At 44.3% G+C, this 14,484-nt stretch overlaps 2 protein-coding genes across 14 annotated transcripts in view; one reads left to right on the top strand and one right to left on the bottom strand.

The window, feature by feature from the left end:
* Positions 1-11,482, bottom strand: part of ITGB3BP (integrin subunit beta 3 binding protein) — a 72,701-nt gene extending 61,219 nt beyond the window's left edge. For 10 of the 11 annotated variants that reach the window (XR_007155235.1, XR_007155234.1, XR_007155236.1 and 7 more), the window contains exon 1: positions 11,292-11,482. Coding sequence is in view for 4 of the 11 variants with exons in the window: in XM_047873807.1 (XP_047729763.1) it covers positions 11,292-11,296 (5 nt within the window). In the remaining 7 variants the exon portion in view is untranslated. Of the gene's footprint in view, positions 1-11,114; positions 11,270-11,291 lie in introns of those variants that run through there. The other variant, XM_047873811.1, reaches the window with a different exon arrangement.
* Positions 11,483-11,627: 145 nt separating this feature from the next.
* Positions 11,628-14,484, top strand: part of EFCAB7 (EF-hand calcium binding domain 7) — a 46,592-nt gene continuing 43,735 nt past the window's right edge. For 2 of the 3 annotated variants that reach the window (XR_007155233.1, XM_047873799.1), the window contains exons 1-2: positions 11,628-11,810; positions 13,832-14,019. Coding sequence is in view for 2 of the 3 variants with exons in the window: in XM_047873799.1 (XP_047729755.1) it covers positions 13,833-14,019 (187 nt within the window). In the remaining variant the exon portion in view is untranslated. The remainder of the gene's footprint in view (positions 11,811-13,831; positions 14,020-14,484) is intronic. The other variant, XM_047873800.1, reaches the window with a different exon arrangement.

Here is a 14,484-nt window from a genome sequence, read left to right as displayed (position 1 = left end):
TATGGTCAATTAATCTTTGACAAAAGAGGCAAGAATATGCAATGGGAAAAAGACAGTGTCTTCAATAAGTGGTGCTGGAGAGCTACGTGCAAAAAAAATGAAGCTGGAACACTTTCTTACACCATACATACTAGAAAAAAGACTGTTACAAACTGAAGGGCTCCAGGTGCCTTCACGCCTTTAGCCAGACTTTCCAATGTCCTCCTAATTCTCAGTGGGGCTCCAAGGCTCAATGGGGCTTTTTCTAATCCTCCCTCTTAATCAACTTGGAGAAACCACTCTCCAGATTAGGAATGAATCTCTCTACCCTTATTGATGTTGGAGCTATACTCTCAATGGTGAACTCCACTGCCATGAAACAGCCCCTGCCTCCAGGTACTAAAGCAGTTCAAACAGTGGGGGTCTTTAATAAACCTCAACAGGTTCTTGTCTCTGAACTTATTTCCTTTTGTTTAGGTGCTTTAGAGCTACCAACCCTTTTCTTATTTCCTCTGCCCCTATTCATTTATTGGGCTGAGATTTCTTAGAAAAATATTATGCTGGAATTTCTTTCTCCCAAAAGGGGGAAATAATTCTAAAATTTGATAGTAGTAACCAAAATAGCCAATCAGTCAAATTAAATGACCCTTTGACATCTTTAATTTGCTCCATTTCTGATGGCACTATAGCTGAGTCTGGGGACAATGATCACTCATCCCTGTTGGATCAGCTACCATCCTCTTCATGGGCAAAATCTTCAACTGGTGTTGGTAGAATCTATATTGCACCTCCCATCAAGATTCAAACAGATCTCTCAAAACCTTTCCCCAGAATTAATCAATACCCTACAGTCTTCCAAGGCATCAAGTCTGTAAGATTACAAGCCTCAGTGCCTTATTATCCCTTGCACTAGTTCCCTGCAATACTCCTAGTTTACCTGTGAGAAAACCCAATGTCCAAGCATACAGGTTTGTTCAGGACCTCTGAGCAATAAATAACACTGTTATTCCTCAGCACCCTGTTTTTCCTAACCCCCATATACTGTTCACATCTATTCCCACTGAAAGCAAAGTTTTTACTGTTATTTAGCTTTGCAGTGCATTTTTTTTTAGTATTCTAGTTGATAAAGATATTTTTGCTTCCACTTGGGAAGAATGGTAATACACCTGGACAGTTATGCTCCAGGGTTACACAGACAGTCATTCTTACTTTTCACAAACCTTAGTTTGCTCAAACCCAGGTTTGATACTTAGGACACCTGATCCTGAAACTAAGGACTACATTTGGATCCAGGAGGTCTTCAGGGCACCCTGAACTTCCCCAAACCTAAAACAAAGCACCAATTATGAGACTTTCTTGGACAGGCTGGTTGCTGTTGAAATTGGACCCCAAACTCTTCTTATGACTCAGTCTCTAGATGCTTTACTAAAAAATGACAAATTTGACCCTCTTATTTGGAAAGATTGGGAAGACAAGTTTTGGGGACTTTAAAGAAAAGTGTAATAAAGCCCCTGCCTTCAGACATCCTATTACCAACTTCCCTTTTTCCATTTTGTGTATGAGAGGGAAGGGAATACCCTTATTCACCCTAAAACATGGAGACCCTCACCAACTCAAAGGGTATTATAGCTAACAAGTAGACCCTGTAGCACAGGGCTATCTTCCTTGCCTCAGAGCCATTCCTGCCACTGCCTTTTGGTCAAAGCCACTGAAGGAATAGGGATTCCCCTTTAATCATCTTTGTGCCCCGTGCACAAGAAGCCCTCCTTAATTTTCATTACACTCAACACTTTTTAGTCATCTCATCTCCTATGAAATCCTCCTGTGACTGCTCCGTATATAATTTTCTCACTGTAGTAACTTTAATCTTGCTATTCTCCCCTCCTTCACTGACAAGACCCCTCACGATTGCTGAATGCTGACAGATCATCTTCTGTCTCCGCGTGACAATTTATAGGAAACTCCCCTAACCAATACAGACTTTTCGTGGTTTCCTGATGGTTATTTAAAGGATGAAAATGGTAAGTATGCCAGGTATTGTTATTGCAACTCCCTCAAAGTCACTGAGTTAGCACCTTTACCTCTGGTTACTTTGGCCCGACAGGCTGAGTTATACACCCTTACTCAAGCTTGTACCTTAGCCAAGGGTAGAACTGCAAATATTTATACCAATAGCCCGTATGCCATCAGAGTAGCTAATGACTTTGGAAGGTTATGGAAACAAGGTTGCCTTACCTCCAATAGGGATAAAATTAAAAATGGTTCCTATGTCTGAAATTTATTAGATGCTATACTTTTGTTGGCTTCTCTGCCTATTAAGGTCCTGGGCATTCTAAACTTGACTCCCTGGAGGCCAAAGGAAGCCATCTCGCTGATATTTCTGCCAAAAATGCTGCTCTCAAGGAAACCAATAGTCAAACCTCTGTCGTGGTCCAAAGGGACGTTCTCTTAAATGATAATTTTGAAAAACTGACCAAAGATATCCAACAGTGGGCCCCAGAACAGGAAAACAATTGGAAATCTAATAATTCTTGGTTTGATAAAAAGAGAAAACTCTGGCCTGGACCAATTAGCAACCTGGCCTTACCAGAAATCCTAAAGTTTCCACTACTTACCACTGTGCACACATGAAATCATTGGTCTACTAATGAAATAGTAGTGTTAATGAACCAATATTGGTGGGGATATACCAATAAGGTCACAAAAAGTGCCTACCCTCACTTGTCTCACCTGCCTAAAACACAATGCAGGGAAACCTGTTTGCATGGCTCTCAAACACTTTAAATTACTTCACAGGCCATTCAATTTTCACAAATGGATTTCATACAGCTTCCCTATCTCATGGCTATAAATATGCTTTAGTCATGGTTTGTATGTTTTCTCACTGGACTAAAATTTTCCTTTGTAGACTGGCCACTGACTCTTCTCTGGCCAAAATTCTGTTAGAAAAAAATTATCCCTACCTGGGGAACCCCTGTTGAACTTCATAGTGATTAGGGAACCCATTTTATCATTTAGGTACTTCAACAAGTCTGTGTTGTATGGTCAGTTTTACCACTTTTATTGTGCATACCATCATCAATTCTCAAGCTTAGTGAGACACACTAATGGCACTATTAAGACTCAACTGGCAAAATTTGTAGAAATACTTTAAATACCTTGGCCTAAACCACTGCCTTTGTTCCTTCTAAAGTTCAGACTCACTCCCTGGGGAACTCATAGACTTTCACCCTTTCAGATAGTCACAGAACATCCAATGCACTTGGCTCATGATTCTTTTGATCCACAGTTGACAAAAGGAGATATACTTCAATATCGTAAAGTCTGTTTCTATTAAAACTAACCATGCTTTGGTACAGCAATCTTTTCACAGTGCACTCACTCCCAGGAGATGAGAAACTTAAGCATCACACCTTGCAGCTTGGAGATTTCATCTACTGGAAAAAAAACAGCTCCAGAAAGACTCTCTTCAACCTTGCTGGAAAGGACCCCTATCAGGGAGTGTTAGCCAACCCTTGAGCTGCCAAACCTGAGGGAATGGACTCTTGGATTCATGTGATACATCTAAAGGAAGTATCAAACCCTGACTGGACTTGCATACCATATGATCAGAAAGATTTCCTGGAATTGAAGTAGACAACATCCGATGTGACAGTTTTCCCAAAATGTCTGGACCAGGCCTGTTAGAAGATTCAGGATTCACAGAAGAAACTCTTTTTCATTGGGACTATTAACCGACTCTGGATTCTTGTCCAAAATTCATGGCTTCTGAATTTTCAAGTTGACTGTATTAATAACACATTTGGTTCCAACAGTTCTTCTGAGATAATAATACTTTTTAAAGGTCTTTAAAGTTTTGCTGTTTTGCCACCAGCTATTGTTTCACATTTACACCTGCACTGTATCTCCCCAAATGCACTAGGTTAATTCTTTCATGTGCTCTTGCAGAAATCACCATTCTGCTTTCATAACCACTTTGAGTAGGGACTTTCAGGAGGTATATATGACTCTGGGCTTGCCTCCATATGGGGAACTCTTCTCCCCTACGTTGGAACAAGTGCCAATAAATATTTCTGGTTGCCTACTTTCAGATCGAGGATCCTGGTTTAGAACCATCACACAATTTGGCATTGTCATTTTGATTCTGTACTTACTGCTTATCAAATCTTTGTGAAAACAATGTACCCAATAAGATTATCTCCACTGCTTACAATCTTGATAAATATGGACTACAGACAGTAATTGCCTGAGAGTGCTCCCTACTACCCCTCCCTGTCACTCAAATTTGACCTCAATAGGTTTCCAATCTATATAATTCCCCTCCAGAGTGTGACATCACCCAGGAAAGATCTTTCCTGGCACTAAGGGTCAAAAGTCCAGCGAATTAAGAAAAGCTCTTTTTAATTTTTTTTAACGTTTATTCATTTTTTGATAGAGAGAGACAGAGTGTAAGTTGGGGAGGGGTGGAGAGAGAGGGAGACACAGAATCCGAAGCAGGCTCCAGGCCCCGAGCTGTCAGCAGAGCCCAATGCGGAGCTCGAACTCATGGACGGTGAGATCATGACCTGAGCTGAAGTCGGACGCCCAACCAACTGAGCCACCCAGGCACCCCTTTTTTAAAAATTTTAAATGTTTATTTATTCTTGAGAGAGAGAGACAAAGTGTGAGCAGGGGAGGGGCAGAGAGAGGAGGAGACACAGAATCCAAAAGCAGGCTCAAAGCTCTGAGCTGTCAGCACAGAGCCCGACATGGACCTTGCACCCATGAACTGTGAGATCATGACCTGAGTTGAAGTCGGATGTTTAACCGACTGAGCCACCCAGGCACCCCAAAAAACCTGACTCTTGATCAGCGATGATTTTGGAGAAGGATCTTGACCAAAAGGAAGAAAAGTGAAAATTAATAAAGGGAAAGCCAACTAAAGTTGAATACAGAGGACAGAAGGGGAGGCTACAAGGGGTACTCAAACCCTGAACATTGGTTATAGGAAGAACTGTCAACTACAGTGTTACAGCAAATAATCAGCACACAGAAAGAGACAAGTGACATACACTCGGGAGAATCAGAAAAGACTGTTTATTTCGCACTGATGCCAGCCCAGTGGAGTCACCTTCAAGGGTTGAGCCCTGAGCGCTGGCACTGGCCTTCTTTTATGCCTGGCTAGCTTCTGGGTACTTGGAAACTTTCTATCAGCTGCACAGGTGGGCAGGAATGCAGGGGGCTCAAGGAAAAGCAGGGGGTGGGGGAGGGGCACTATTGATTATGCTATGTGGGCAGTTGGCTGATGCAAGAGGCAAGCAAGATTACAGAAACCAAAAGCATGCAAGGGGGGTATCCGGCCACGGACATCTGGCTAGCCTTCTTTATGTGCTCTTGTCGGCTTTCCTTCTCATTCCCCCCTCTTGATTCTTAAGCTGCTGTAGCACTCTTAGAGAAATTCAGTTTGTGGGGGCCGGGGAACCCCTTGCTGCCATGGGAGGAGGGGCAAAGACCGTTCTGGTTCCTTTCTGCTGGACAGGGATGTCAAAGGGAGGAATGCGATAGCTAGGGTTCTTCGCCATCCAAAGGAATACCAGAAGAAATTTGTATACTCCACTGGGTCTTATTTTAGTATCTACCTCCAAATCTTCGAAGGGTGCCTGACCAGTGTCGGATTCCCATGGGCTCAGTAGGGCCTTATTTGGTGTTATTTTGAGTGCAGAGGAGGCACCTTGAGAGACTGAGGCACAGAGGGACGGGAGCCAAGCAATTACACAGTAACAGCTTAATAAGGTTTCAAGGGCAGTTTTTCCTTCGTGGATGAGCTAGCTCATGCTGTTGGAGATGCACCTGGTGGGCTAGTTGCTCCAGTATATGGACCACTTGGTCTGGAAGTACGCACCATCCTTTTTTGGTCTGGCTTCCTTTTTCCTGTTGTACCCATTTTGTTTCTTGGATTGTGTACCTTGGGGAAGTTGGCAGTTCTAGGACCACCATGATTTTTGAGGGTGTTGTTTGTTCTCCCACTGTTTGTTTAGCTGCAGCATCTTCCTGTTGGTTATCTTCCGACACTGAGTCTTTTTCTCATTGGTGTCCTTTGCAGTGGATGACTGCTATCTCCCTTGTTCCCAGGCTGCCCTCAATAGTTTTAGGATTTCTTCCCAATTTTTTCTTTTCCTCCTGCAGTCAAAAGTCCTCTTTCCTTGTATAGAGCCCCATGTATATGTAGAGTGGTGAAGGCATAGTGCAAGTCAGTATATATGTTGGCCTGTTTGTCTTTACTGAGTTCTAGTGCTCTCATTAGGGCCCACAGTTCTGCTCTTGGGGCTGACCATCCTTGTGGAAGGGGCTTTGCCTCTATGACCTCAAAATCAGAGATGAAGCTGCTGCTGTCCGTAAACCAGATGAGTTCAGGATTTTGTAAGGGACTGTCTGATAGATTGCGTCAACTAGAATAGACCTCATCAAGTACCTCTAGGCAATCATGCTCTTGGGGCCTGCCACAGTGGGCAAGAAAGTGGTAGGATTTAGGGTTTTTATGGCTTCTAATTTTACTCATGGGTTTTCACATAGTAGTCCCTGATATTGTGTCATCCGAGCATGAGTTAACTAACCAGTGTTGCCCCCTGGCATCCATCAGGGTAATTAATAACTGAATGGGGAACTTTAACATTTAGATATTGCCCCAACATGAGTTTGTCTGCTTCCTTGATTAAAAGTGTGGTGGCTGCCGGGACCCTCAAACAAGGTGGCCATCCTGCCGCAACTGAGTCAATCTGTTTTGAAAGGTATGCCACTGGTTTCTGCCAAGGTCCAAATTCCTGGATTAGAACCTGCAAGGCCACCCCATTGTTTTTATGGTTGTGAATGCCTTTTCTTGATTAGGGCCCCAGACACTCTGGAAAACAGTGTGGAGTTTCCTCAAAAAATTAAAAATAGACCTACCCTATGACCAAGGAATAGCAGTGCTAGGAATTGACCCAAGGGATACAGGAGTACTGATGCATAGGGGCACTTGTACCCCAATGTTTATAGCAGCACTCTCAACAATAGCCAAATTATGGAAAGAGCCTAAATGTCCAGCAACTGATGAATGGATAAAGAAATTGTGGTTTATATACACAATGGAGTACTACGTGGCAATGAGAAAGAATGAAATATGGCCCTTTGTAGCAACGTGGATGGAACTGGAGAGTGTGATGCTAAGTGAAATAAGCCATACAGAGAAAGACAGATACCATATGTTTTCACTCTTATCTGGATCCTGAGAAACTTAACAGAAACCCATGGGGGAGGGGAAGGAAAAAAAAAAAAAAAGAGGTCATAGTGGGAGAGAGAGCCAAAGCATAAGAGACTCTTAAAACCTGAGAACAAACTGAGGGTTGATGGGGGGTGGGTGATGGGTATTGAGGAGGGCACCTTTTGGGATGAGCACTGGGTGTTGTATGGAAACCAATTTGACAATAAATTTCATATATTGGAAAAAAAAAAAAGATCCCCAGAAAAGGGATGACCTTTCTTACTCCTTTAAGTTTTTTTAATTTATTTTTGAGAGAGACTGAGACAGCATGTGAGTGGGGGAGGGGCAGAGACAGAGGGAGACCCAGAAGCTGAAAAGGGCTCCAGGCTCCGAGCTGTCAGCACAGGCCCAGATGCAGGGCTCAAACTCATGGATCGTGAGATCATAACCTGAGCCGAAGTCAGATGCCCAATCGAGCCACCCAGGCGCCCCCTTTTCTTACGCCTTTAATGTCTCATATAGAGGTCTGGCCAACTCTGAGAAGCCTGGGATTCATATCCAACAGAATCCTTCTGCTCCCAGAAACTGGGAGCGGACCTGCCCGCAGGTAGTGGGAACCAGAATGGCACAGACTTCCTGTTTCCTTTCGGTTCCCAGCATCCGTTTGCCTTGGGTAATTTTGAAGCCCAAATATTTAATTTCCTGTTGGCAATCTGTGCCTTTTTCTTTGACACCTGGTATCCTGCCTCTGCTAGTAGCCTGAGAAGGGCCCTAGTTCCCTCCCAGCATTGGGTCCGTGTGGGACTGGCTAGCAGAAGATCAATCACATATTGGAGGAGGACACATCCTGGGTCCTGTCCCAGAAACCTGGCTAAGTCAGATGCCAGCGTCCCACTGAATATGGTTGGTGAATTTTTGAATCCTTGTGGCAATCTAGTCCAAGTGAATTGTTCTTTTGCCCCTGTGATAGGGTTTTCCCATTCAAAAGCAAATAGGGATTGGCTGTTAGGTGCTAGCTGGAGATAGAAGAAGACGTCCTTTAAATCTAGACATGTGATCCATCCTGCCTTAGAGGGTATGAGTTTTAGAAGAGTGTATGGGTTAGGCAACCCTGAATGCAGCCTGATGACTGCTTCTTTAATGGCTCTTAGATCCTGTACAGGGCCTTAATCATTTGTCTCAGGCTTTTTCACCAGCAGCAAGGGAATATTCCATGGGGACTGGCATCATTTTAGAAGTCCCATTTGAGTAGCCTGTCCAAGTGTGTCTGGATCCCCAGACGTGCCTTCTGTGGGACCATTTATTGGCGTATTTTGACAGGTTGGGCCCCAGGCATTAGGTCAATTAATATTGGGGGTGGTTTTTTGACCAGTACATTCTTCCCATGGTATCGTCAGGGACAAAGTCATGGGTTGGGCCTTTTCATTAGGTGCAATTGCATCTGTCCATCCAAAGTGAAGGCTATTTTTGCGCCCATCTTGGCTAGGAGGTCTCTACCTAACAATGAGACCAGGAAGTCGGGTAGATACAGGAACTCATGAACTATTTGGTGACCTTCCAGCTGGCATTGTTGGGGACCACAAAATAGCCTCTGGGTTTGCATTCCAGTGGCTCCTATGATGGTGACTTCTTGACCCAATAGAGGTGCCACCTTGTCACCACAGAGTGTTCAGCTCCAGTGTTGATGATGAAGTCTATTGTCTGGTCCCCTACCTTCATTTTGACCATGGGCTCATGGGGGCCCAGTTGGACAGAGCCTGGTCTTTAATAATCAGAGTCTGCTCCTGCCAGTCCGATCTGGTCAGCTGAGGCTGACCAAGCTGGGATGTCCATCTCAGATGTCTAGTTGTCCATCTGGTGCCTGAGACTGGAGCTATTTTCTGGTTTCAGTGACAATTTTTCGGCTCTTCTGTGTTGAAAAGGGTGAGCAGAAGTTGCTTACAGTTGACTCAGGCAGGGTGGTGAGTCTGGAATATAGATTCTAGGAGATCTATCATTGCCTGTGGCTTCTCAGAGTAGGGCAGCATGTGGTGTCCCCAGTTGAGGAGTCAGTAGTAAAGACCAGTTGGTTGCAGAAAACTGATCCCCCCCTCTTGTAGGGTCCCATTGCAGCCTATTCTCGGTGACCCCTAGTCTCCTGCAATGGCATCTGCATTGCCATTGGGGCCTTGGACCTGGAGCCGCAGACCTAAGGTGTCCCTACCAGTTCAGGTATCCCTGGTTGAAGCAGACTGGCTGCTGGTAGAAGCAAGACTGACAGGGGGTGACTGTCAGGCAGGTGAGGTTCCCCTCCCTTGATTGATGGGGCAGTGGGGGCATATGGTGGTAGAAATGGAAGGACTTCTGAATTTTCTTGGAGGATGGGGGGGGTGGGTTTTTTTTTTCCTGCGAAGTCTTCTTTCCGGCCTGTGCCACTAAGACCTTACATTGTCCCTTACTATTAATGCAGAACCGGACCCAAAGAGATTTGACCTGGGCTATTTCCAGCCATTGGTCAATGAATGGGAATTGATTCGGATGGCCAGGGTCCCCTGTAATTACCTTATAAACAGCTCAGATTGTGGGGACATCTAGGGTGCCCTCAGGGGGCCAGCTTACACTGAACATAGGCCATTCTGATTCACAGAGCGTGCGTAATTTCCCGGGGATGGGGTGGGGTGTCAATTTGACCTCATAGTCACCTGAAAATCCCTTTTTAAAATTCTTAATCATACAATCCAGAACAGTTGGTTTTGAGGAATTTTCCCCCATCCTGGTATCCTAAATGGGTCCCTCCCAACGTATGATGTAGCAGGACAAATATGAGGGAAGAGGTTGTTTCCTTCACCTGGCTGCTCCCCTCAGGGGTATTAGATGCCTCTTAACATTGGCAGGTCAGTATAAACACCTGACTTGGATCAGGCCCCTGTGGACCTGATTCTGCCTCCAGTCATTTATGAAGTCTTCACAGAATGGCATGGTAGGACACACTCAGGCTCCGTAGCCAAAACCGTGGAGCACGGGCACTCACACATGCATTCAAACAGATTGCACACTTCCACCCAGGGCTTCCCTGTTCTATGCGGGGTGATCAAGTTCCCCTTCTGCCTCAGGGGCTGGCCTGAACTCAGTCTGAAGTCCCTGGGGACACTTACCGATCCGACGTCCTGGGACAGGCCTTTTTGTTCCACCTGGAGTCCGTTTGAGCGCAGCGGTGGCCGACTATCGTCGGGCCCAGCGAGGGTAGGGGTCCAGTGAAACCACCTGCGGCTCCCCCTTCCTTTCCATCGCAGGGGCCCGATATGAGTGGCTTCTCCGCTGGCCTTCGACAACGGTGGCTCAAGAGGCCAGTGCGGCTGTCGGCTTCCAGGCCAACACTTGGCACAAGTGACAAGCGACACGCACTTACACCGGTGCCTGCCCAGGGGAGGCACTTCCAAAAGCTGAGCGCGAGCTCTGGCACTGGCCTTCTTTTATGATTGGCTAACTTCCGAGTACTTTGAAACTTTCCATCAGCTGCACAGGTGGGTGGGACTGCAGGGGCTCAAGGAAAAAGGTTGGGGCTGGGGTGGGGGTGGGGGGGCACTACCAGTTGTGCTACGTGGGCAGTTGGCTGATGCAAGGGGCAAGCAAGATTACAGACGCCAAAAGCATGCAAGGGGGGTTACCCGGCCTCGCACATCTGGCTTTCCTTCTCACAGACCCCAATAGAATAATTTCAACACGAAAAATCATTAATTACAGGTCTTAACAGAGAAAGATGTACACTGCGTCTCCTACAAGATACAGACCACTCCTGCAACTAAGCCAACGAGAAACCGTCATCATCACCTTGAACCTGAATTGGCTGTTCTCCAGTAGACTTTGGGTCAAAATAACCCCTCCCACCTTCCTCCTCCTTCTCCATAAAAGAACTTCTCTCCTTTGTTGGACTTACCTATGGTTTTGCCATAGTTTGCGTGCAGCGAATTGCAATGCTTTGTTGCTTTAGAATAAACCCATTTTTTGGTAGTAAAATAACAGACTTTTATTTTTAACAACATAATATCTACTCTTCTTACTCATAGAGGGGCCCAAGAAAACAACCATGGGTTGGCTCAGGGTAGATACCTACGGCATTTCGACATTCAGGAGAGCACCACTGTGGGATAAAAGGAACTGAGCAACGTCTTCCTAAAGCAGTTTCTCCGGAGGGAAACGCTGGAGTCCGAAAAGCGCGGGCCTGCGGGCGCCAGACGCTGTGTCACACACAAGGTGGACCGCTGGAAACACCCTCCCTCTCTACGAGGGATCCGAGTGTTTGAGGGAAGCGGGGGGTGGGGGGAGTCTAGCTAAGGACCTAGGACCTCATCCAGTCCCTGTCAGTGCAGCAGAGAACCCTCTCTCTCCACTCTGGCCATTCCAGACCCCGACAGATGAGCGGCACAGCCGTCTCTGTCCTCTCCGGATTTACCGCCCTAGATTTCTACCCGGACTGTTTGGGGAGGTGCTCTGGTTCTTATTTCCGGTGGCGGAGAGGTGCCGTTGCCATGGCAATTAAAGTAGAGGCCGAGGTCTGTTGAGCTGCAGTGAGAGGATCGCGGAATCCGTGGAGAGAATTGCCTGCGCTTCCTCGTTTGTGAGCTGGAGTTAGGTAGCGAACAGCTCGCGGTCTCTGTCCCTGCGCCGCGCCCTGCCTCGCTGTCCGGCTTCCTTTTCTGTCACCTTTTATTTCTCTGTCCTACTAACGCTTGGTCCGTGTGTACCTCAAATGTACCCCGATACGCAGTTTTGTCGTCGTGAAATACAGAAACAGAGAGGTTGCCCGCGATCATCTGTGAAATGTATTTCACGGTGTAGGGCCGGCGACTGGGCGGCTCTGTTTTCACTTGGCCCTTTAGAAGCCTTAGGCGCTTGTTAACAGTTTATTTTTCTTGGTATTGTGTGGCGGGTTATTTATGGAGCCGTTTGCTACAGTGTGCTCTCTAGGCCCCTGTGTTGGTCTCGCGCTGGAGTTTTAAATGAGGGAGGTTTCTAAGCCTGAGGGGTGCAGTTATATATTTATTTAAGCTTCCGTTTCGTCTCTCGTCACAGAAAGGGAAAGAATAGAATTCTGGAACATTTGTACTGTGGGATTTCCACGTGAGGGAGTCACCTTATTTGGAAAGAATATTCGAGGACGAGCCTAAAAAAATACTTAAATTTTAAAATTGCTTGCTGCAAAATGAACATTCATTCTTCCTTTCTTATTGGAACAGTTTTTCACCCCCCACATTTGTGAGATGTGTGCACGCATATGTGTTTAAAACTGATGCTTAATTATAGTGATATCAATTTGCAGTAACCAGACTGTGACACCACATCCCTATGGGGTCCTTCTAAATCTGGTGTAATATGAAAGTGTCAGGCAGGCAGTCTGTGTATTATAAATAGGGTACTTCATCCATGATAAGCGATTATTATCTTTCTTTCCCAAGTGTAAAAGACCTATATAATTCAAGAAGGTGCAAGTGATTTAGGCCTCCTGAGTAAGAATCCAATGAGTCCTGAAGGGGACCCTACCTGTGTCGTCTTATTGTTGAACTTGAAATATTCAATTTATTAGGTTGGAATGTATTTTTAGAAGTCAAAGCTGGGTAAAATAATGTTGGAAGCTGTTAGACCACCGGCACGATTTAGCGCCTCACAGTAACTGTTGTACAAGAAGCCTTCATTCACGTTAATAAAGAAGAAACTGTTATCAGAATTTACTGCCTCTTGTTACTGCTAGCTGGGTGACATCTCTGTCCCTCAATTTCCTTATCTGTAAAAGGGGCAAAAAAATACTTGACCACTGTAATAAGGATAAATTGAGATGTATGATAGTTCTTTAAGCCTTATGAGCAGAGGTGCTATATAACGCCACAACGTTATTATTAGTGATGAATGCAGTAAAATCTCACAATAATGCTATAAATGGGATCTTAAAAATTGAGTTATTCAAAATGTGGGCCTACATTATTGAGATGTTGGTGGAATGACCTCGTTGATCCTGCTGAGGTGAGGGATGCCAACTGCCAATCACATGACATCCGAATTCTCCGTGTTGTGGAGTTCACTCTTTCTACAGTTTATTTAGCACTTATTATGTGGAAGGCACTGTTCTGTATGTTCCCCGTGTATTATTCAGTCCTCATGACAACCCTATGAAGACTTAACTTCAGCTATCTTGAGAGAATAGATGTGTGCTTTTCCTTTGCTCTATGATACTTATTTTGCATTTATATTACATCTTTGCTTTGGCTTTGTTCCTTTGGCTCCCTCATATACATATATATATTTTTCTTTATATAAATTTTCTTATATATAGTTGATTTCTAAATATACATGTATGTATAGCTCATATATATGTATGTATACATGTTTATTTACATGTGTATAATTTGTATATATGCGTGTGTGTATATACAAATATACATACACACACACATATATATAAATTGCTGAAGGCTTGTTCTAGTTTAGCATGTGATAATACAAGCATATGCATATTATAATATTGGACTTTTCCCTGGATATGAAACCTTTAATGCCTTGATTTCCTCTCCTCCACCCCCACCCAATTTGAGAGGCAAGGTTACATTTGCATTTTAGGGGATTAACACTGACTAAAATTTTAAAATTATTTTCTAATAGAATGGCCATCAGTCCAGGAAGAGATGCAGCTTTCTCCTGTCAGAAGTCAGCACTTTCAGAGAGTCTGCGAACAAAGAAATTTCCACTAACTGAAGAAGAAATATTTTATATGAATTGTAGAGCTGCCTACTTAAGTGTTTTTAAAAGCAGCTTAGAAAACATTATTTCTAAAGAACAACTTTACTTGGGTAATTTTTTCTTTAAAATTTAAGTATTTTGCCTTATTTGTTGAAAGGTAATAGATCAGAAAGACAGGAATAAGAATTACATTGCTGAATCATCCCAGTTTATTAGGGAAGCTTGAACAGTGAAACTACATTACGCTATTCTGTGATTTTATATATTTATATATTCTAGTAGCTTCCAAATAAAGCATTCAATGTTTATACAGACTAGATTAGTATTTTTTTTAAGTTTTTAAATTTATTTTGAGAGGCAGGGAGAGAATTCCAAGCAGGTTCCAAGCTGTCAGAGCAGAGCCTGACATGGGGCTCGAACTCATGGACCATCAGATCATGACCTGAGTTGAAAACAGGAAACACGAGTTGGATGCTTAACTGACTGAGCCACCCAGGTCTCCCTATATTAGTATTTTTAAGGCTTCCATCAATTACTTGCATATTACTTTTATATATATATATATATATATATAT

Source organism: Prionailurus viverrinus, chromosome C1, assembly GCF_022837055.1.
Source record: "Prionailurus viverrinus isolate Anna chromosome C1, UM_Priviv_1.0, whole genome shotgun sequence".
NCBI classification, from domain to species: domain Eukaryota; kingdom Metazoa; phylum Chordata; class Mammalia; order Carnivora; family Felidae; genus Prionailurus; species Prionailurus viverrinus.
This window is presented reverse-complemented; position numbering and strand designations above follow the sequence as displayed.